The 22088-nt window shown below is 38.5% G+C and overlaps 1 protein-coding gene across 2 annotated transcripts in view; it reads left to right on the top strand.

The window, feature by feature from the left end:
* AK5 (adenylate kinase 5) overlaps window positions 1-22088 on the top strand; it is a 296002-nt gene that overhangs the window by 55098 nt on the left and 218816 nt on the right. For both annotated transcript variants that reach the window (XM_032155547.2, XM_032155548.3), the window contains exon 6: window positions 3994-4185. In XM_032155547.2, coding sequence (XP_032011438.1) covers window positions 3994-4185 — 192 coding nt within the window. The remainder of the gene's footprint in view (window positions 1-3993; window positions 4186-22088) is intronic.

The following is a 22088-nucleotide window of genomic DNA, read 5'->3' as shown; positions in this document are numbered from 1 at the left end:
GAGTGCAGTGGCGCGATCTCATCTCACTGTAACCTCCGCCTCCGGGGTTCAAGTGATTCTCCTACCTCAGCCTCCTGAGTAGCTGGGACTACAGGTGTGCGCCACCACGCCCAGCTAATTTTTGTATTTTTAGTGGAGACAGGGTTTACCATGTTGGTCAGGATGGTCTCGATCTCTTAACCTCATGATCTGCCTGCCTCAGCCTCCCAAAGTGCTAGGATTACAGGCATAAGCCACTGCACCCGGCCATAACCCATATTTTAATCTGATAACAACACTGTTTGCATAAACAAACAAGCAAGCAAAAAGACAACTAATAAAAACTCTATGCCTTAACTTCATCCCCCCATTTTTAAACTTTTTTGTTGTTTTTATTTATATCTTATGTCTTGTAAAGTTATCGCCATTATTATTTTTGACTGGTGTATCATTTAGTCTTTCTACTTAGGATAAGAGTAGCTTACACACTACAGCTACAGTATTATAATATTCTGTGGGTTTTTTTGTGTGTGTACTTACTATTGCCAGTGAGTTTTCTACCTTCATATGATTTCTTATTGCTCATTAACTAACTTTTCTTTCTGGTTGAAGTACTCCCTTTAGCATTTCTTGTAGGACAGGTCTGGTGTTGATGAAATCCCTCAGCTTTTGTTTGTCTGGGAAAGTCTTTATTTCTCCTTCTTGTTTGAAGGATATTTTTGCTGGATATGCTATTCCAGGGTAATGGTATTTTTTTCCTTCAGCACTTTAAATATGTCATGCTACTCTCTCCTGGCCTGTAAGGTTTCCACTGAACTAGTCATATGGCATTAATTTATACCAAGGACAGACAGCAAACTAATCACAGTTATAACATTAAATAGCTTAGCAGATTCATTTCAAGGTCATCTTTTTCAGGCCTGAAGTTGCATTTATTGATCAAAAATCTTATGTATTCCACTCAATTTTTCTGTAAACCTAAAACTGCTTGGAAAAAGTCTAACTAAAAACATATATAAACAAAATGCAATTTTATTCAAAGTATTAAAAAAACACATAAATTTCAAGCTGTCGCTAGTATTTCAAAAGCCAATATCTGTAGTAAAAGACAAAATATAGTGATGATTATAATTGTTGTACTAATCACACATAGGCAGAAGGCTATCCATGGCTTTACTGTGTCAAGGAAAGAGAAGCACTTACATTAACAGACTAAAATAAACACAAAATTTATTAAAGTAAAACATTTCAGTGCAAAATGCAAAAATTTAAAAATGCAAGATTTTATCTGCATTCAATGCTGAGTTAGAAGTTTTTCTTATGTTTTAATATGCATTATCACCAAACCAAGCACAATGTATCATTTTATTTGTCAAAAAAATTTATTATGTAATTTATTTAAAGTAAATTTTAAATTATATTTTTTATTATAGTGGCTGAAGCTGGATATTACTGATAATTGTGTTAACTATGAATTTTATAACATAATATTTGATAAAAATAAAAGCTTTAACTTCAGGTAATCTCTTTATCATATATCATACAAATACTACAAGTGATTTTCTAATTTTTTAAGGTTTCTCAAAAATGATTAGCATGCTTTTTAAAAATTGGGAAGTACTAATTCTGAGTTGGGAGTTTATTCCTTACTTTACAGTGGAGAAATCTGAGGTTCAAAGGGATTGAACAATTTGCACAAGGACAAACAACCAATAGAAGGCAGATTCTAGATTCAAACTCAGGATTGTCTGATTCTACAGTCCATGCTCCGAAACACCTTTCCTAGCATACGCCTGTGCTTACACAGTGGCAGTGAGAATTAGAAGACGAGACATCTGAACAATGTTTTCTTTTTCTTTTTCTTTTTCTTTTTTTGAGACAGAGTCTTGCTCTTGTTGCCCAGGCTGGAATGCAATGGCACGATCTCAGCTCACTGCAACTTCCGCTTCCTGGGTTCAAGTGGTTGTCCTGTCTCAGTGTCCCGAGTAGCTGGGACTACAGGCACACGTCACCACACCTGGCTAATTTTTTTATTTTTAGTAGAGACGGGGTTTCGCCATTTTGGCCAGACTGGTCTCGAACTCCTGACCTCATGATCTGCCTGCCTCACCCTCCCGAAGTGCTGAGATTACAGGCATGAGCCAATACACCTGGCCATTTGAACAATGTTTTAAAGACAAAATCAATAGGCAACAGTGATAACTTGGATAGATAGAAGTTTAGATGGGTAAGAGTTAGAATAGATACTAAGTTTTCTAGCTAAGAGATTTAGGAAAGGAGTGTTGCTACAATAAAAATAAATAAGTTGAGAGTTTATTTAGGTGGGAAGTTGCTGAGATTAATTTTTGGTCTTGCTGAGTCACAGGTAACATTCAGATGTAAATAGAGCTGTCACATAGACATTTGAAAATACAGAACTGGGGTACTATTGAAAGTCAGTGCTGACAGTGTAGATTTGAACTTTATCAGCAAAAGGTAGTGGTTGAAACCAAAACAGTGGAAGGGCACTGAAAGAGTGAACCTGGAGAGGGAAGAGTATGATCTAAGCTTTGGAAAACACCCCCACTTCAGGCATCTGAGGAGGAACAAATGTGAGCAGAGGACAAAACAACAAAATAAAAAATAAGAAGTTAAAGGAGAACCAGGACCGCATAGAATCATGAAAACTAAGAGATAGTAAATGTGGCTAAAATGTATTGAGCACCTGCCACGAAACATACATGCTGTGTATTTTATATTATTTAATCTTCATAATAACTCAAGGAGGTAGGTTCCTGTATCTCTATTGACAGATAAGGACATAGAGGTTTAGCAAGATTAAATTATGTGCCTCTCGTTCAGCTAGTAAGTCCTGGGGCAAAAAAACTGGAATCCATGTCTTCCAGCCTCCCAAGTCCATTTTTTAACTAGTGGTCTCCAGAGTGCACAAAGCAAACCACTGTGATATGGGAAAAAATCATCAAAATTACAATGATGGAATCCCATCCTTTAAAAATTGTATTTTCATGTATCTATTTTACAATGTGCATTCTGTACTAGTATAGTAAAACATGCATATCATATGTACATGCATAATTTGTAAATTAATAAGTAATTGGGGTGTATGCTTAAAACATTTACTAATGTGAAGAGGCAGTGAAACACTTCGGAGATTATTGCTTCAAACCACTATGCAAACTGTCTTTTTGCCTTGTCCCATTCTCAGTTGTAAGCTGCATTCACTTCGTATAGTCGTGCTATGTTTTAAATGCAATGCTAGTTCTAATTTAGTTAAATAGAAACTTTTTACTTCATAGGTTCTTTTCATCCCACTTCTCAGTATTTTCTGAAATTTGTGAAGACCTCTGGGCCTTTCAGTGCTTGGTACAGTGAAAGGAGCAGAGGCCTTAGACCAGGCAGACTTGAGTTCAAACATTGACATTTACTTTACTGACCATGTGATCTCAGGCAAGTACTTAATTTCTCAGAGCCTCAGTTAGCTCCTCTGTGACCTCATGATTCTCCCGCCTCGGCCTCCCAAGGTGCTGGAATTACAGGGTGAGCCACCATGCCCAGCCAGCAATATCTTAAGGAAGCAGCATTGGGCCTGGCATAGAGTAGATAATTTTTAAATGGCACCAAATAGTAATAATAGTAATAGTACTTGTTTGCTGTAGAGAACATCTGTGGCCCAGTAATTCCTCCCATCTAAAATCAAGTTGCATATACAATATTTTTAGCAAAGTTTGGCTGAGACTGTTCTTAATTCAACTTGGAAACTTATTTGAGCATATATAAAAAGTGTTGGCTACTGCATATGGCCACATGAGTTAGGGAATGCTATTTACATGGACTACAGTGGGAATGGCTGTTCCTGGCCTTTTGTAGAGCAGCAGCCCTGGAAATACACTGGCAAAAACATAGAGGGCCAAATATATGGCAGCCTCCACAGAACAAAAGGAAATGGATGCAGCTGCCCACACATGCGTTGGTTGGTATGTTGAATGCCTCTCTATTTGTTGATGCTCTCCACAGATCTGTACCCCCGATTTGGTGGTATTCCTGGCTTGTGCTAATCAGAGACTCAAAGAAAGATTACTGAAGCGTGCAGAACAGCAGGGCCGACCAGACGATAATGTAAAAGCTACCCAAAGGAGATTAATGAACTTCAAGCAGAACGCTGCTCCATTGGTTAAATACTTCCAGGAAAAGGGGCTCATCATGACAGTAAGTTAGCTCGACTTTTACAAGTCCAATACAAGAGCGCTCTTTCAGATTTCTCATTAGCCCATGTGCTCATTTAGAAATCCTCTTTACCTTAAAAAGTGGCTTTTGGGGGGTATAGAACCAATGGAAAAAAATGTATCATTTTGACCTGATTTGCCTTTTTAAGCCATAATGTTTTTTTAAAAAAACTTTCATTTTAATCTAATTGATTTTTATGAAAGAAGATAAATTTTAACCTTGGCCAAAATTCTGTAGTCCTCAAGTAAAAAAGTGTTTTAAGGTAACTGTCTGGGTGATTGTAAGCAATATTTGTCCAGTCTCTCCACTCTTTTGTCTGTCTTTGGAAGCCTAACAAAATTGATAGACTTATAACCACATAGTTGATGTGGGGTTATAATAGATTTAAGCGTTGTTTGTCATAATGTCCTACATAAAGAAATGAGATTGTGACTTCACAGAAAAAGTTTCCTAAGGGTTTGACTTGTCATAAAGAAGTGATAATGTATCAAAATGGGAGGTAGTCACCCTTCTGCTCCTTTGATACAATGCAAATATTAATGTTTTCCTAAATTTTTAGTTTGTTTTATGGCTAACGATATTCAATGTGCCAATGAAAGATGACACTGAATCATTAGTTTGTACAGTTTTTAGAATCTAGAACATTAGAGGTGAAGGTTCAGCTAAATTTATGATAATCACAACATCAGATTCCAGCATTAAAGCGTAGAGGAGACAAAGAGGATAATGGGTCATCTGAAGAAAGCACTTTATGCAAGAGGACACTAAAACCACAGCAGCTCCTTGACAGCTAGATGGTGGCAGACCTTGGCAGAATCCTCTTCTCAGCCCTTGGGCCCGGGCCAGTGGACCAAAGAGTTTTGTCTAGTTGGGTTACAAGCCTCTGTAGAGAATCTAATCAAAGCGATGCATGCCCATCCCAAGAAAAAGCACATAAAGACTTTTTTCCGCAAATTTTAGGTAAATCAGCTGAAGCCCATCCAGAGAGCTCCTGTGACCTTAACAATTCCTGGGTTAAAACTCTTTTCATTAGACTAGGATGCCCGTAGGCCTGAAAGAGACAGACATGACATTTGAAAAATAATTTCTTTGCAATCTTTTTAGCACCATAAAGAAATATTTAACATGATTTGCTCTTTGAGTCAAAGTTGTCATGTCGCAGAGTTGTAAATCTGATCTGGAAATTGTTCACAATGCCAGGGTTCATATTTTGATCTAAAGCAGGCATTGAGTAATTGAAAAGATTTGGGAAAATCAGGGTGGATGCTTCTGTGGCTATGTTTTGTTGGGGTTGTTGTTTGGTTTTTGTTTTGTTTTGTTTTGTTTTTTTGAGTCAGAGTCTTGCTCTGTCACCTGGGCTGGAGTGCAATGGCGCGATCTCGGCTTATTGCAACCTCCACCTTCCGGGGTTCAAGCAATTCTCCTGCCTCAGCCTCCCAAGTAGCTGGGATTACAGGTGCACGCCACCACGCCCGGCTAAATTTTTGTATTTTTAGTAGAGACGGGGTTTCACCATGTTGGCCAGGCTGGTCTTGAACTCCTGACCTCATGATCTGCCCACCTTGGCCTCCCAAAGTGCTAGGATTACAGGCTGTTATTTGTTTTTCTCACCAGTTGCCAACACTAACTTCCACATTGTATCATAAAAAAAGAAATTTGCCCTACGAACCAAATGCCAACTGTAAGATGCAGGGCCAGATTTAATTGATGTTTGCAAGGCTCAAAGGTGTTACCAGAGTGTCTCTGATTACTCCCTGCTTGTCACATTCGTCATCACAAGCAGAGCAGATTTCTCAAATGAATGCGGAGTGGAGATTGTTAATTTACTAATATTTTGCATGGAGGTGAAATGCCATTGCCTCTAATTGAGGGAGTCAATAACAATGTGGATGACAGCCTGTAACCTCACTGCTAAAACCAAATGAGCTTTAAGATAAATGCTTCTAATTACTGAGAGAAAACTTGCCTAGTAAAGTCATCTTTTGGAAAGCAATAAATGCAAACACAGGCTAAGCTCTGGGGAATAAAATTTGAAAAAATTGTCTGACAAAGAAGCAAAACACGTGTCCTCTTTTAGAACCTGGATCATAGTTTACTGCTGGAATTAAAATATATTTGGTGACACTTCTGCTTTTAAAGATGAGTTAAATAATAAAAATGATCATTTACATTAATAATAAGCATGTTAAGATTTTAATAAAAATCTGGGGGTTAATAGATCAAACCCAAATATTTCCTTTTCTCTGTAGTTTTTTTTTTTTTTTCCTTTTCTCCCACCTGCCCCTCCTAATTCATTCATTTACTCATTCAGTAAATATTTACTGAAAACGAGGATACTCTGCTAGGGGATAGGGGTGCAGAGCTAAATAAACGAAAGGTAAGGATCTTTATTTTGGCACTGACATATTGCAGGCACCTAGAACAGTACCTGCTCACTATATAGTGAGCTCCAGGAAATGAACAGAGCTTGCAGCGTGTGGAGAAAGAGATATTAAACAATCAGTTATTAAGGGTGATGACTGTTGAGTTATGTGTGATAGTTGTGATGAATTATTAAGTGTGAAAATGTGCAGGGTGTCCTCACATATGTCATGCACTGTTTTAGGGATTGGAATTCCCTGTGGCGAATAGAATAGACTGTCTCCACACTCCAATAGCATTCATCACTTATCGCTGCACAAAGTTCTTAAGGGCCACAGAGACCAGGTCCCTGTTTAGTCCGGCTGTGAAACTTCATGTTGGTACTCCTCTTCTCTGGGGGTTTGGTGTCTGAATCCTGTCACTTGGAATCTCGGTTCCATTGCCATTTAATAGTTTCATGATGCCCTACAAGGTGTAGCCTCTAGGACTTGATCTCTCTATCTCTAAATTGGAGACAGTGTTACCTACCTCATAATATTGTTGTGTGGGTGAAACGAGAGAATATGTGTAACATGGTAGATGATGGTAATGCAGAGAGCGTGTTTTAAGATGCTCCACACAGCCGCTTTGCCTGATTCAGATTCCAGCTGCACCACCTACCACCTGTGTGACTTCCTGCAGGTTACTTGTCTGCTCTGCAACTCGTATGCCTTACCTGTAAAATAGGTATAATCATCATGCCTACCTCAGTGAGATTGTGAGGATTACATGGATGTCAAGAGCTTAAAACGGTGTCTAGAATGTTGTAAGGGTAAATGACATGATTGATATCATTGTACAGTTTTTATATTTCTTCGTCTTTCTTCCTTCCCCAACAAATGCTCATCTCTTAGAACCTACAGTAACCACTAGCAATTCTGTGCTCTTTGAGGGAACTCTGTTGCCTTTTCTCCAACACATAGGTTATTGAAGAAATCCAAAATGGATAGATTGTAAAAACTCTAGACATAATCCACCTTTTTCTTTAAAAGTATCTATTAATCAGTTAAAAGTTTGACTCAGTGTCTTCTTTAGCTTCTATATTGTCCCTGTAATCCAGCTACGTAAGGGCTGTGTCTGAATAGTAACAGGCGTCATTCCACTCTTCTCTTTTTCACTTCATTGACTGTATCTGTTGGCAGATTTGACTAGAGAACAAACCCCGTTTGACTGAAGAGAAGGCCTAATCAGATTAGCCAAGGAAAACATGCCGTTGCTTGAATACTGTATCTTACCGATATAGTTCCCATTACAGGGACTTCTTCATTTTTGTTCTTGTATTATACATGTCCATATGCAGTCATGTGTGGAAATATGAATGAAAATAATATGAAATCATAAGGCTAGTATATTAGAAACTTCTTCATAGAACTTTCTCAGACATATTTATATGTTGTCTTTAACTTACCGTGAGGTTGGATGTAATTTCTCAATACGTCTTTTACTGCTTTATGCTTGTGATTAAAGATCAGGATGCTGTGAGTTCCCAATGTTTGGCAGAAGATTTTTCTCGTAGTTAGTTTAGGTATTGCTGGATCTAGGAAAGCTACTTTTAGTGTTGCTGAGTAAGCTGTGTCTCTTGACATTTTGGAGCACTTGGACTTGAAACTGTATAACTCTTGAATAATAATTTCCCTTTTATAGATTTTTAAAGTTCCAGTGAAATGTCTGTTTCATGATAATTTTTAGTCTTTCTTGTGAAAGTTTTTTTTCAACTAGTCTTCGTTTCAATCAGTCTCACCAAGTTGGAACACCTTTTTTTCTTTTTTTTAATTTATATTTATTGTACATGAATAAGTTCTTTAGTGGTGATTTCTGAGATTTTAGTGTGCCCATCACCTGAGCAGTATTTACTGTACCCAATGTATAGTCTTTGATCCCTCATCCCCCTCAGGAACCCTTTTCTAAGAAACAGAATTAATGAAGACAAGTCAAGTTTTTGTAAGTTTGATGAACTTTTTAAAAAATACATGCAATTTTGTTTATTTTTAAAGAAAAAGGTCTTCTTAAATTGTGCAAAAAAAAACAAAGCTCAGATGCAATGTATATGTTATTTTTCCAAAATGCATTCAAAACTTTGTGCCATTAGATGTTCTATTCAGCCAGAAAAACATGGAATTCACTAGGGAAATGGATATACACTTGTGTGCATTGAACAAATGCTACTGAATATTGGTAATAATCATTAAAATCCACATTTAGCTTTAGACTGTGAAGTAAACAAATGGTCATTTTCCTTCTGGACTTTTTGTAGGAGTATAACTTGAAATCAGAGGTAAGCTATGGTCACAGGATGTATGAGAGGCCTACTAATTCATACCCAGGTTTACCAACTAAATCTCTTCAGCCGGGAAAGGCAGAGGCTGAAAAAAGGTTAAAATCAGGATTATTTATTGTTCACCAATACCAGGTTTCCTGGGAAGTGGTCGAGGAATGTGGGAAGGGCTACACTGGTATTTAGCAAGGCTGTATAGACCAATGATTCCCTAATTTTAGTACTTACTAGGCCAGAAAAAATATTTTTTAAGTAGGGGTAAGATGGCTTTTTAATTTTACGAAGTGAAGGCATTAGAAAAAAAACTCCCAATACTTGCCTTATTTTTCTAATTTTGCTGTGGATTGGGAAACACTCATCACAAAGCAGCATCAGTGCTGGGAAATGACTGACAGAGCGAGCACAGGCCTGTCAAACACACCATTGTTTATTACCAGACATTGTCCCCAAGTCCCAGATAACCCCATTCACACTACAGTTGCTTCATTTGCCCCATATCACTTCCTTCAACTTTGGGAATTCCCGCATTATGCATGTCAAATTTACCGCTGAAACTATGCACAGTTGACCCTTGAATAATGCAAGGATTGGGGTGCCAGCCCCCATGCAACTGAAAATCCATGTATAACTTTGACTCCCCCCAAACAGAACTACTACTAATAGCCTACTGTCAACCAGAGCCTTATCAATAACATAAACAGCTGATTAACAGATATTTTGTATGTTATACATATTATATACTGATTCTTACCATAAAGTAAGATAGAGAAAAGAAAATATTATTAAGAAAGTCACGAGGAAGAGGAAATATGTTTATTATTCATTAAGTGGAAATGCATCATCATAAAGTTCTTCGTTCTTGTTAGCTTCACACTGAGTAGACTAAGGAGGAGGAGGAGGAAGAAGAGGGATTGGTGCTTCTGTCTCAGAGTGGCAGAGGTGGACCAAAGTGGACCATGACCTTCAAACCCCTGTCGTGAAGGATCCACTGTAATTCCCATCCCGTCAGACACTCCAAGCCAAAGGAAAAATAAGTAGGAATAGTAAAAGTTAATTTAGAGAGAACTGCTGAATAATTATTTGTTAACTGACTTCACATTTCATAGGAACCAACACTAACATTTGAAGTATAATAGTACATTTATCCCTAAACTCTCGATGTACAGCCATTGGTTAATCATCACCAACTCCACTTAGCATCACTGCACAGATGGTGGAAATGGAAAGAAAAATAACCCAAAGGAGAAAAGAATTTTTTTATGGGGGATAGGGTCTGGCTGTGTTGCCCAGGCTGAAGTGCAGTGGCGTGACCTCAGCTCACTGCAACCTCTGCCTCCCAGGTTCAAGCCATCCTCCCACCTCTGCCTCCCAAGTAGCTGGAACTACAGGTGTATGCCACCATGCCCGCCTAATTTTTCGTATGTTTTGTAGAGACGGGGTCTCACTTTGTCCCTGAGGCTGGTCTCGGACTCCTGAGCTAAAGCAATCCACCCACCTCAGCCTCCCAAAGTGCTGGGACTACAGGATGAGCCACCGCACCCAGCCAGGAGAAAAGAAAACTAAACAGTGTAAACACTTATCAGCAACCCACCTAAACATAAGAAGAGCAAACAAACATTTGATAACAACTTGCCCAAACAAACCCATTCTCCTAAAATTACTAGGAAGAAAATTCTGTTACAGCTTCTCAATAGGTAAGGGGTTGATGAGTTGGTAATGTGTGACATAATGAAGCTGTATTTCCTTTGAGTACCATCACTTATATCCTGTTTGAGCATCCATTGTCATGTAACTGAAAGCTCCCACTAGTTCCTATTTCTGGATTTAGTAACTAAGAAAATAGTCGAGGAAGGGTGTTTAAAGGTTAATCAGAAAGGCCATGGAAGCGTTCTGGAAGATATTTACTTAGGTGACAATGATATCTATATTCACCTGGATATATGGTCCTCTAAATTGCTTTTCAGTTGCCAGAGTGTGTTTAAATTAAGTAAACAGTGCCTTCTGGCACAAAACCTGATGCTGATAGAACCTCAGTGAGAGCCCTGAAGCAACATGAGAAATACCGTATCCATTTTTGACTGGAATAAAGAGCAGCTTAAAAGGAGTCACATGCTCTGGGCAACAAGCACTTATCAAATCTTACTGTGTGTAGAGCTGCCAAGACGGTGCCGCTCTCAGAAAAGTCCTGTTGCTTTCCTAAGGAGCTTGCCATCTCTGGGGATTACTCAGTGTTGCCCGCTTAATTTACCTATTTACATACCTATTTGTAATTTTGGTTTTAAAATATCCAGAACTAAATTGAAAAGTGAATCTGATTACTTTCATATACTGTCATTACTGTGGGCTCTAAAACCTAAAATACCATGATCACAATTTCTCTTTCTGATCTTTTGGATAGAAAGGAAAATAAAAGCACAAAGCCATTTGCTCACAAAATGGCAACCCGCGTATAGCAAAGTACATCATCCACAGTCCTGGGCAGCAAATTCTGCTGGTTCCTGAACAGCATCGAAACAACAGGAAGAACAAGCAGATACCACATTTATAGCTCATCCTGGCAATCTGTCTCTGTCATAAGCAACGCCCTGACTCACAACTTTTCCATCCCCAAAGCTCCCTCACTTCCAGTCGTCTTCACACCCCGTAGACAGAAAGCAAACCAAATGATTCAGCAAATGCATCTCTCTTGAAGTTGGAAACTGCTGCTGATTATATGGCAGTCCTGCTGTCAACATCGGATGAGAAGAGCTCTTGCACCAAAAATGCAATATTTTATTGTGATGTTTTATACAGGTATTAACAGGAAAAATAAGGAAGGACTTTAAAAATGAACAACTTCCTCCCCCAACAGGATGTAAAATATTTTTCTGTTGATTTTATTATTACAGACACTCATAAAACAGAGTCTGAAGAGCCCCATGAACAATTTTTTAACCATCTTAAGTAGAAAGCAAGGCTCTCACATGATAACTATAAAACAAATAATGTGGACAAAATCAAGATAATTCAAGTGAAGACATTTGGAGGTTCACATTAAGAAAATTCCGTGTGTTCTCATTGTTCAATTCCCACCTATGAGTGAGAACATGCGGTGTTTGGTTTTTTGTCCTTGCGATAGTTTGCTGAGAATGATGGTTTCCAGCTTCATCCATGTCCCTACAAAGGACATGAACTCGTCATTTTTTATGGCTGCATAGTAACATGACACATGTATACATATGTAACAAACCTGCACGTTGTACACATGTACCCTAAAACTTAAAGTATAATAATAAAAAAAAAATTCCGATTCCAAGAACTGTTACTGACAGGTCTATCTACAAATACTTTAGTTAAGGTCTATGCTATTTCTATGGGACTGTCTTCAACATTAGCTTGTCTTTTTAATTTTTTTAAAGCGAAAGAAAACAAATTACTAAATAGTTGGTAGCTGAGTGTCATGTCATACTAACAACTTCCTATAAACTGCTGTTTCAACCCTGCAGGTTCTATATGTACACACACACACACACACACACACACACACACACACACATATTTTTAGCTGGTTGATTCTCCAGGAGACACTCTGTGATCAGAACAATAATGTTGACAGTAATGTCAACAAATATTCCGGACTTCCGAGTTAGGTCTTCATTTACTTTGAAATGTTATGCTAAGACTTACTGAGAACATGTGTAAGAGTGTAAGAAAATAATACTTTTGGTAATGTCCCTAGACTAAATTTTTTTCATGTTTAAGGCCAAACTAATTGGAATTAATCAATATCTTTTAAAGAGAGATGGCACTATAGTTAAATTAAATGCCCCCCCCCCAAAAAAAAAGAAGACAAAATAAAAGAAAAAGAATAAGCATTTAAGGCTTGCCAGTCAGGAAAATACAACAAAATATTATGAATAGATGGTGCCTTAGGAAACAATAGCGAACAATTCCTGAATGCTTAATATGTGTCTAGTACTATTCAGGATGTTTCTGTTCTCACTTATAAGTGGGAGCTAAACATTGAGTACAATTACCTATATGACAAACTTGCACATGTACCTCTGAACCTAAAATAAACATTTAAAAAAACCAAAAAACAAACAAAAAGTGTTTCACATACAATAACTCGTTATTTCTCACCTAATGTTGTTGGGGCAGATACTATTATTATCTCCATTCTGTAAATGAGAAAAACGAAAGCACATGAAAGTGTAGCCTACCGGGATCCCACAGGAGCGGTGGAGTCTCAACCCAGATCGCACTGCTGGCCCCAAAGGCTGTTTTGGGATCATTCTGTTGTTCGTTCATTAAAATGCTTTCTCCAGGCACTTGTCATTTGACAAGCATCTCTATGCAGCTGTAATCTCTTCATTTCTGTTTTTTAGAAAAGAATAAATGGGAAAGTTAATTATATTGGTACATTACATTGAGAAGTTTTTAAAGTAATTTTTGGTAGGTAATAGATGTAAAATAAGATAATTCATAAAATTGATTAAGCACACATTAGAAGCGAAGAAATTATACTACATATGGCCAGTTGTTGGACCTTGTATTTTTGTTTATCTATACTACTATCTCTTTCTTACCTATCTCCTTCTTGCTTAGTCCTACAAATCAAACGTAAAACCAAGGCTTCAGTTCTGGGACAGGCAAAGCACTATCCTTGTCTCCCTTAAGTCTTACATTCCATTTCCCCATTATGATAGTCCTTTTATAGTCATTCATTCAAACCATTTTATTGAGGGCCTATGTATTCGTGGCACCCTTTTCATCAGACAACAGTGATCCTCCTTTTACTCAACAGCTATCTGTTGACATGCCTGATCATGACATTTTCCCATATCCAGGGTACCACAGCAGGCACTGCAAGGAATACAAAGATGATGTGGAGCCAGATCCTGTCTTCGGGGAGTTTGTGGTGCAGGCACACAGACGATAGAAAGATAAATAACTTTAACTCAGCTGGGGAAGGGGTACGAGCCACCACACTGAAGTAATAGAACAGGCCAGGAAGAATAAAGGGCAGGGAGTGACTTCTTCCTGGAAAGATTAGGGAAGGCTCTCCTGGAAACATTGACCCTTGAGAGGCAGAAAAGAGTTGGAACCCAGAAATAGGAAAGAAGGGCATGATAAGCAGACACGTGTAGAACAGAGTAGTGAGAATTAGAAAACAGGGGACAGAGGTGCTGTCATCAAACTGAGCAAGGCACTGAAATGCTAGGCTAAGGAGCAAGGGTTTTTCTGTTGGCAAGGGCCACATTGAAAGGCTTGGAGCATGGGAGTGACACAGCTAGAAATATTAAGCTGGTAGCTGTGTGTGAAACAGTGAATGGAGGAAGCATCTGGAAGAGGTGTGACAAAGGCCTGGACTGAAATAGTGACTGACACAAGGTTTTACTTCTCCGTAGGGCAGGTCTACAACCATCTGGCACAGATGGCAAACATGGGAGTAATTGAAAAAGTTCTCTGAGGGAAAATAGCACTCAAAAATCACCTGCATCATAGGTGTAACATAAATTTTCCCAGTTTAACCATTTTGGTTTACCCTTTGGATAGTGTTCATGGCAAGGCTGAAAGGAAAGGAGATAGGGAAGGAAAGGGAATGTAATCAGGACTCTGACAAGCTAAAGCATTATCAAGTGACATTAAAATCCAAGCAAAGGGAGAGTAGAGTCAGTTGAATCAACCAATTTTTCTTTCCACTAATAACTGTTTCAAAATAATTAAGTAAATTAATGAATTCAATCATTATACGTGGAACCATTTATTTTCATGGCAGACAGCCCTGCACATCTTGTAGCAGTGAGGACATAATTCCATTAAAGCACTGTGCAATAATTGGTCTTCACCAAAAATAAAAGGTTTGTTTCATTACAATAAAAGAATAACTGGGCCGGGCGCAGTGGCTTATGTCTATAATCCCAACACTTTGGGAGGCTGAAATGGGTGGATTGCTTGAGGCCAGGAATTGAAGACCAACCTGGGCAACATGGCAACACCCCATCTCTACCAAAAATACAAAAAATTAGTTGGGCATGGTGGTGCATACCTGTAGTCCCGGCTACTTGGGAAGCTGAGGTGGGAGGATCACTTGAGCCCAGGAGGTGGAGGTTGCAATGAGCCATGATTGCAGCACTGCACTCCAGCCTGGGCAACAGAGCAAGACCCTGTCTCTAAATAAATACATAAATATATGAATAGCTATGGCTTAAATAAACAGGTTTATTTGATGTGTGTAAAAATATGTTCAGAGATGGACAATCTAGGGGTGGTACAGTGACTACATGGTGTCATCAAGGACCCAGGCCCCTTCTGTCTTTCTGTTCCAACATCTTTAATGCTTTGTCATAGTGAGAAAATCATCCAATCTACCTTCCACACAGGAGATAGTAAAGGGCTGGGAAGCCACAGCTATTGCCTTTCTTTAGGAAAGCAAAAGCTTTCCCATAAACCCCCTCTCCCTCCCTCATTGACTGGCACCTGTATCTCATTGGTCGGAAGTGGAGCATGTGTTTCCCCTACCTTCAGGGGAAGCTGCAAAATGGAGTTTTTAGCTTTACAACCGCTGATGTAGAAGAAGATAAAGGAGCTAGAATAAATGAGTGAGCCAACCTACAATAACCACCAGAAGGTTAAAAATAATCCTTTTTTCTGTTTGAAAAGATATGTAAAATACATCTGCAAGTAATTCTTTTTTTTTTTTTTTCTTGAGATGGAGTTTCACTCTTGTTGCCCAGGCTGGAGTGCAGTGGCGCAATCTCGGCTCACTGCAACCTCTGCCTTCCGGTTTCAAGCAATTCTCCTGCCTCAGCCTCCCAAGTAGCTGGGATTACAGGTGCCTGCTACCATGCCAGGCTAATTTTTGTATTTTTAGTACAGACTGGGTTTCACCATGTTGGCCAGGCTGGTCTCGAACTCCTGACCTTGTGATCCGCCCACCTTGGCCTCCCAAAGTGCTGGAATTAAAGGTGTGAGCCACCATGCCCAGCCCATTTGCAAGTAGTTCTATCAAAAACGGTTAAAATAGAAAATGTGCTTAATAATATTAGCTACTTTTCAGTAAGCACTTTCAACATACCAGACTCCTTATTCACCTTATAGCTAATTCTTCCAACAGTCTTTTAAATTTAATGAAAGAAACAGAGGCCCTGAGAGGGTCAGGAACATGCCATAAAGCCTGAAGCCAGTAAACAAGGGAGCTGAGGTTTGAAATAGATTCTATGTTAGAAGATCCCTCAGTTAATGATAGGGAATTGAACCAGAACTTATGTGCAAGTAAAGTTAAACACCCCTCTCAAAACAGCCAGAAAATATATTGATAATGCCTGTTAATGTGAACCTGCAGGTTTTTGCTGATTGAGAAGCAATACCTGTTAAAAGGTAAACTGAGGCACAATAAAATTTGAAAGAGTTTATTTGCACAAACAGCGATTGATGAATTGAACAACTCCAAGCTGGAAGTGGTTCAGGAGATCCAACCAGGGAACACCCGGGGAAAGCTTTTCTAGGGCAAACACAGAAGGAAGTAAAGAAAAGAAAATATTTGATTGGTTACCATTATACAGTTGCCTTATTTGATCTATCTTGCTGGAAAGTCCTTAGTTATATAAGTTATTTGGCAGCTTCTGATAGGTTAGCCTTAAGTTTCATTTTTTTCTTTAATACAGGCATTTACAAGAAATAGCACAAGTTTTGTTTATGTTTGCAAATTGAGCAAAGTTAAGGTCACGTATGAGACCTAATTGGCTTTATCTGCTCAGAGATTCTTCAAGTCTGTTCTCTATGTTAATTTACCTTTATGTACTTAACTTTTTTTTTTTAATAAGAAATTTGTTTCTAGGAGATGTGAAGAACTAACATACTGTATCAAATGCAGCGCCAACTGGTCTACACATTTTTAACTATTTTAATCACTCACCTCTGTCATGTACATATTAAAATTATTTAGTGCCAGCCGGGCATGGTGGCTCAAGCCTGTAATCTCAGCACTTTGGGAGGCCAAGGCAGGTGGATTGCCTGAGGTCGGGAGTTCAAGACCAGCCTGGCCAACATGGTAAAATCCTGTCTCTACTAAAAATACAAAAGTTAGGCAGGCATGGTGTTCCATGCCTGTAATCCCAGCTACTCAGGAGGCTGAGGCAGGAGAATCGCTTGAAACCGGGAGGCAGATGTTGCAGTGAGCCGAAATCATGCCACTGCACTCCAGCCTGGGCGGCAGAGTGAGACTCCATCTCAAAAAAAGAAAAAAAATTATTTAGTGCCTTGTGCATGCCAGGTGTTTCCATTTAGATTATCTCATTTCAGGTAAAGATAGGGACTTGCAACCTTTTCTCAGATAAACTCTAAACTGTGCAGTCTTACTCATGCCTCACCCACTCCGCATCTCACTCTGACATTACTCCTTGATCCCACTCTGCCCTGCTTCACCCTTCAGACTCAACTGCTGTTGTCTTCCTCACTATAATGGGCTTCCCTTGTCTGTCTTTTTGCCTCCCACTCAACTGGCTTCTGGAGGGCCCTTCCCCAGGCACAACTGCAGGATGCTTCCATCTAGTTTGACCCAACCTGGCAGGTGGGACACAGGCAGGTACGGAGACACACCCCTGCTCTGAAGGAGCCCGTGGAGAAAAGGGAGGAAAGGAGATCAGTGAGTGGCCTCATTGCATCTGACCATTGTAATGATAGGAGGAACGATGTACAAAAGGCTGCAAGAGGGAGTAAATTGCACCTGCCTTTCCATGATAACTCTGGTGGGACTGGATGAACTTGACACTCTGTGGAACAGAGATTATTCCATGTATTCAAAGAAGAAATGAGGCATCTGAAATTTCTAAGTGGAGTTACAGCCATTACTAAGTTCAGGATTGGAAATGGGAGTAAGTGGTGGGAAAGACAGAATCAAGAGCTAAGCAGCCGGGGAAGGAGTGGGGAATAAAATAAATTTTATCTAAACCATTCTAATTTCTTGTTGCTCTCTCCCCGCTCAACAACCCCACTGAGGAATTTAATTTAGCTCAGTATAAAATAATCTACAAATATATTCGTTCATCAATTTCTTTTTAGGCAATTATTCTGAGACTTCTAGCTAATGTGGGGTACTGAAAGATGTATGAAAATGTTGATTTTGGGCTTTAAGAGCTCCTATATGAAGTAAGAAAGCCAACTCTGAATTTAAAGGGATGTCTGTGGAAAGGAAGCTTGAATGTGTGTAAGTTGTAATGTGATGCAGGCTCTTCTTTTCAGTAGTCCACTTAGTAGGGACTGTGCAGCTGGCACAGTGCCAGACTGTAGTGGGTGCTTTGAAGTATTTGTTAACTTAATGCGTACATTAATGAATTGGACCACATCTGTTCATCCTAGTAAGTTGAGAGTGAACAAGAACTTGTTTAGACTTCATTCACTAGGATTGAATAAACAGCTTTTCAGTAATGCTTCAAATTTGAGCTTTCAAAAATTCATGCTTTCCACTGTGGTCTAGTCTCTAACCATTGCCAATTCACAGGTTATTTGAAGGTGTCAGCAACCATGAGAGATTTCTCAGAAAATACCACAGAGTGTTGCTTCAAAGAATTTCCACAATTGCTGTCAAGTTCAGGATCAAGGAGGAAAAATAGAAGTAATAGATTTTTTTGTAAAGAAAAAGCTTGTATCTTACCTGAAAGTTTAATTTCAAAAGATAAATAGTGCTGTGTATAATAAGATATGATTTTTCCTCTATTCTGAAACTTATGCTTAACAATCTGAATACAGACATCACGATCACTTGATATATACTTGATAATGTTTATTTTTCATTTTTTTTATCAAAGCTTTATTTAGAGTTCATATGTTCATGACAAATGAATTCCAGCAGAAGCCCAAAAAGATGATATGGCCTCTTACAACTGAATGATTAATGCAGCAGTAATTTCCAACTAAATTCTGTCTGTCTCAGAAGATTTTGTAAAGCCTTAGGTGAAATCCTTTGGGCTCAGTGAGCAGTTGCTGGATGACTGCAGCGTACTTGTGATTGCTGGCTCATTTCATCGGTTCAATCTGAATTCTTAAAACACTGAAATTTGAGATTAAAAATATCAAGTAGTGCATTTTCTAAAATCCCATGGATAGGTAATTCCACAGTTGTACTGCTCCACTTCATATTCTGTGAAATGATAGCCCTACTTTAAAACTGTAAGAGAGGAGAAGAAACATAGGAAACTTCAGTTATCTCAAATTTTCCTGTTACTTGTAGTTGTTCGAAATGGCATTCTCTGCAGCTAAGGACTTTTCCCTCTCCCTGCAGTCCTGATCAACCTCATCACCCTGTCTTGACCTGGATTTTTCTGGGAAGCCACCCTGATGGGGACAGATGCCCCCACTCTGAGGTCCCATAACACCCCATTTTGAGTCCATTCATGGCAATTATGTTATTTTATAATTCTACTTCTTTATGATTCTACCATCTTTCTACTATAACTCTGTCTTTGTAATTCCACTGTCTGCTCTCCTTTTTATAATTCTGCTGTCATCATCAATATTTTATTTCCAGCAGCTGGCTTGGAGCCCATAAATTCACCTTCAATGTATATTTACTAAATGAATAGACTATTACTGGGCTGTGAATTTTTGATGACCCTCATTAAATACACACACACACACACATAGATACACACACTTAATATATATAGTTAATATATGTGGGGGAAGAAAGAGCAAAAACAAAGCCTGAAAAAATGTTTCTATTTGAAAACCATTTTTCAAATCTTCTCTGCAGTTGATCATAGGTAACACCTTTCAAGATCTCTAGTCTTTAAATTGCTGTAAACATGCTTTGTTTTCATGTTAAGACTTAGATCTCTTGGTTAAACTGCACATCAAATTTTGACATTTTTTGCTTCTACACTCCCATAAATTAAATTGAAATTCTTCAAATAATGCAAATTTCGAAATAATGTGTAATGTCACTGAAACAAAAGCTCTATAAGAGAAAGTATTTTGACTGAATTCTTTACTATCATATCTCAATCTCCTAGAACACTTGGTACATAGTAAGTGCTAAATAAATATTTGTTGAGTGAAACATAGATTTAAACCAACACCCTAATCACAACCTGGATTTGGAAACATAAAGAGAAGAATCTAGAAAAAATGAACAGGACCAGACAAGTGAAAGCAACTCTTGTCTATCAAAGGATAAAAACAGGGCTGGTGATTAAAAACTCAGAAGTCGGGGGCAAACAGATCACAGTTCTAGGCCATTCACGAGTTCTTGACCTCTTGCACAAGTTTTCGAAACTCTTAGGGCCTCGATTCTACCATCTGAAAACTGAATCTCATAATGCCTGCCTCCTAAGCGGGCTGTGAGGACTGAGTGAGAAAAGGTAATTAAAGAACTAAGCACAGTGCCCAGCACAGAGAAAGCACTAAAAAGACACAGATATTCTTCTTATTTTGATGAGATTGGCCTTGGTACTGTCCAGAAGAATTATTAGTGCTATGGTAGCCATATGTGCTATGTACTTTCACATACTGATTCTTTCAATGTATTGGATTTCTGACAAGAGAGAAATTCCCATAATCCAGTGGTATTTTTAAAATCTCAGGAAAGTGGCTCCAACAGCTCCTATGAAATGATGAGCTGAGAAAAGTGAACACAGCTTAACAGTCAAAAGAAGTGTTGCCAAGCCTGTCGCCAGCTATAAAAGCCCTTCAGAAGCTATTTGATAAGCTCTTGTGTTGATTTTTTCTCTCTTCTTCTGTCTTCTTTCGATTTGGCTTCCACTGTCTATTGATTTTTTTCCCTTCTCTCTCTTTGAGCATGGTCTCAGTAGACACCAAGGACATTGGGTAGGACTGCCAATTTCATATTTTGTTCATGCCTATGTTATTCACAAACCTTCTCAATTTTTATTATATTCAAATGAACCTTATTCTGGTGAAATGTTGCAAGGGACTCAATGATAAATATTACATTAAGCAAAATGTAGTTTGGTATGGTGATCCAAGGGCTGACTTTGAAGTCACAAAGACCAGGGTTTGAATCCTGGCAAGTCTCTTAATCTCTCTAAGATGAAATGTCCTCATCTGTAAAATGGGAATGAAGATAACTGACTTGCAAGATTAATTAAGGATTATAGATAATATATATAAAGCTGTCATATCACATGGGTGGGGAAATTAATTATATCTGTAGTTATTAGTGTAATCTATAATAGCATATACTCCAAAACAGAAATTATCTAATCAAAATATGTGCTAAATAATGACAAATAATAGCTTGCATTCACTGAACACTTCACTGAGCTGGACAACAGCATGCAAATGTGTTTTAGGAAGATGATAGGTACCCGGTGATCAATTCTCTTCTACTGCATGCTCAGTTATATCTAAGGTATATCTATTCAAAGTGATGGATTCCATGAGAAACCTGAAATCCAGTTCTGAGAGCTACTCATTACTTTTCAAAGTGACTAAATCAGGAGACAACACCAACAGCTACTTATTTTAATGAAGACATTTTTCAGAAGAAATGTCAACCGCAAATCTGTCTTGGCAGTTGCACGCCATGTTATTTTCTATCATTTTACTTTTCAACATTGGCAAGCAGGAGCTGCCTGAAGGATGAGCAGCTTTCAAGTTTCTATCAAGAGGAGGAAAATGGAGTCTGTTTACTTCTGTTTTTAGTTCTTTCTATCTAAAAATCTTACACTTCCTTTTTAAACATGTAATATTTATGGAGATGTGTGTGTGTATGAGACAGAGAGAGATCAAGCGTGTGCTCATCTATGGGTGGGTGCTGCTGAGGGTCAAGAATGCAGAAGAATGTAAGAAGAAAGTAAAAATCATCCATTATTCTGAAGCCCAGAAATAACCATTGTTAACATTTTGAGTCTTTTTCTGTGCAGTGTTTTTCTATGATATTTTGACAGTATGATGGTTGAAATCATATTGTACTCTGCTTTAAAAATTTTTTAACTTAAAATTATTCGTGAACGTGTTTACAAGGCATCAGTTGGGCAATTTATTTACCCCCAAAAGCCTCAGTGGTAATGACCCAGTGTTTCTGCTTCACAGAGTTGGCATGAGGTTCAAGTTAGAAAACACGTGAGAACCCTTTGTAAGTCACTTACAGAATGCACAAATGAAGTTATTTGTTCTCGGCTCCATGTCTTGAGGAGTCGAAAGGTCCCCATTAATTAAGCAGCTGCAGAACCCTCTGCAGATCACTCTGAGGATCTAGAAAAGACCA

This window comes from Hylobates moloch, unplaced genomic scaffold (genome assembly GCF_009828535.3).
Source record: "Hylobates moloch isolate HMO894 unplaced genomic scaffold, HMol_V3 SCAFFOLD_5, whole genome shotgun sequence".
Classification (NCBI taxonomy): Eukaryota; Metazoa; Chordata; class Mammalia; order Primates; family Hylobatidae; genus Hylobates; species Hylobates moloch.
The sequence above is the reverse complement of the archived record's forward strand: the minus strand, read 5'-3'. Positions and strand labels throughout refer to the sequence as shown.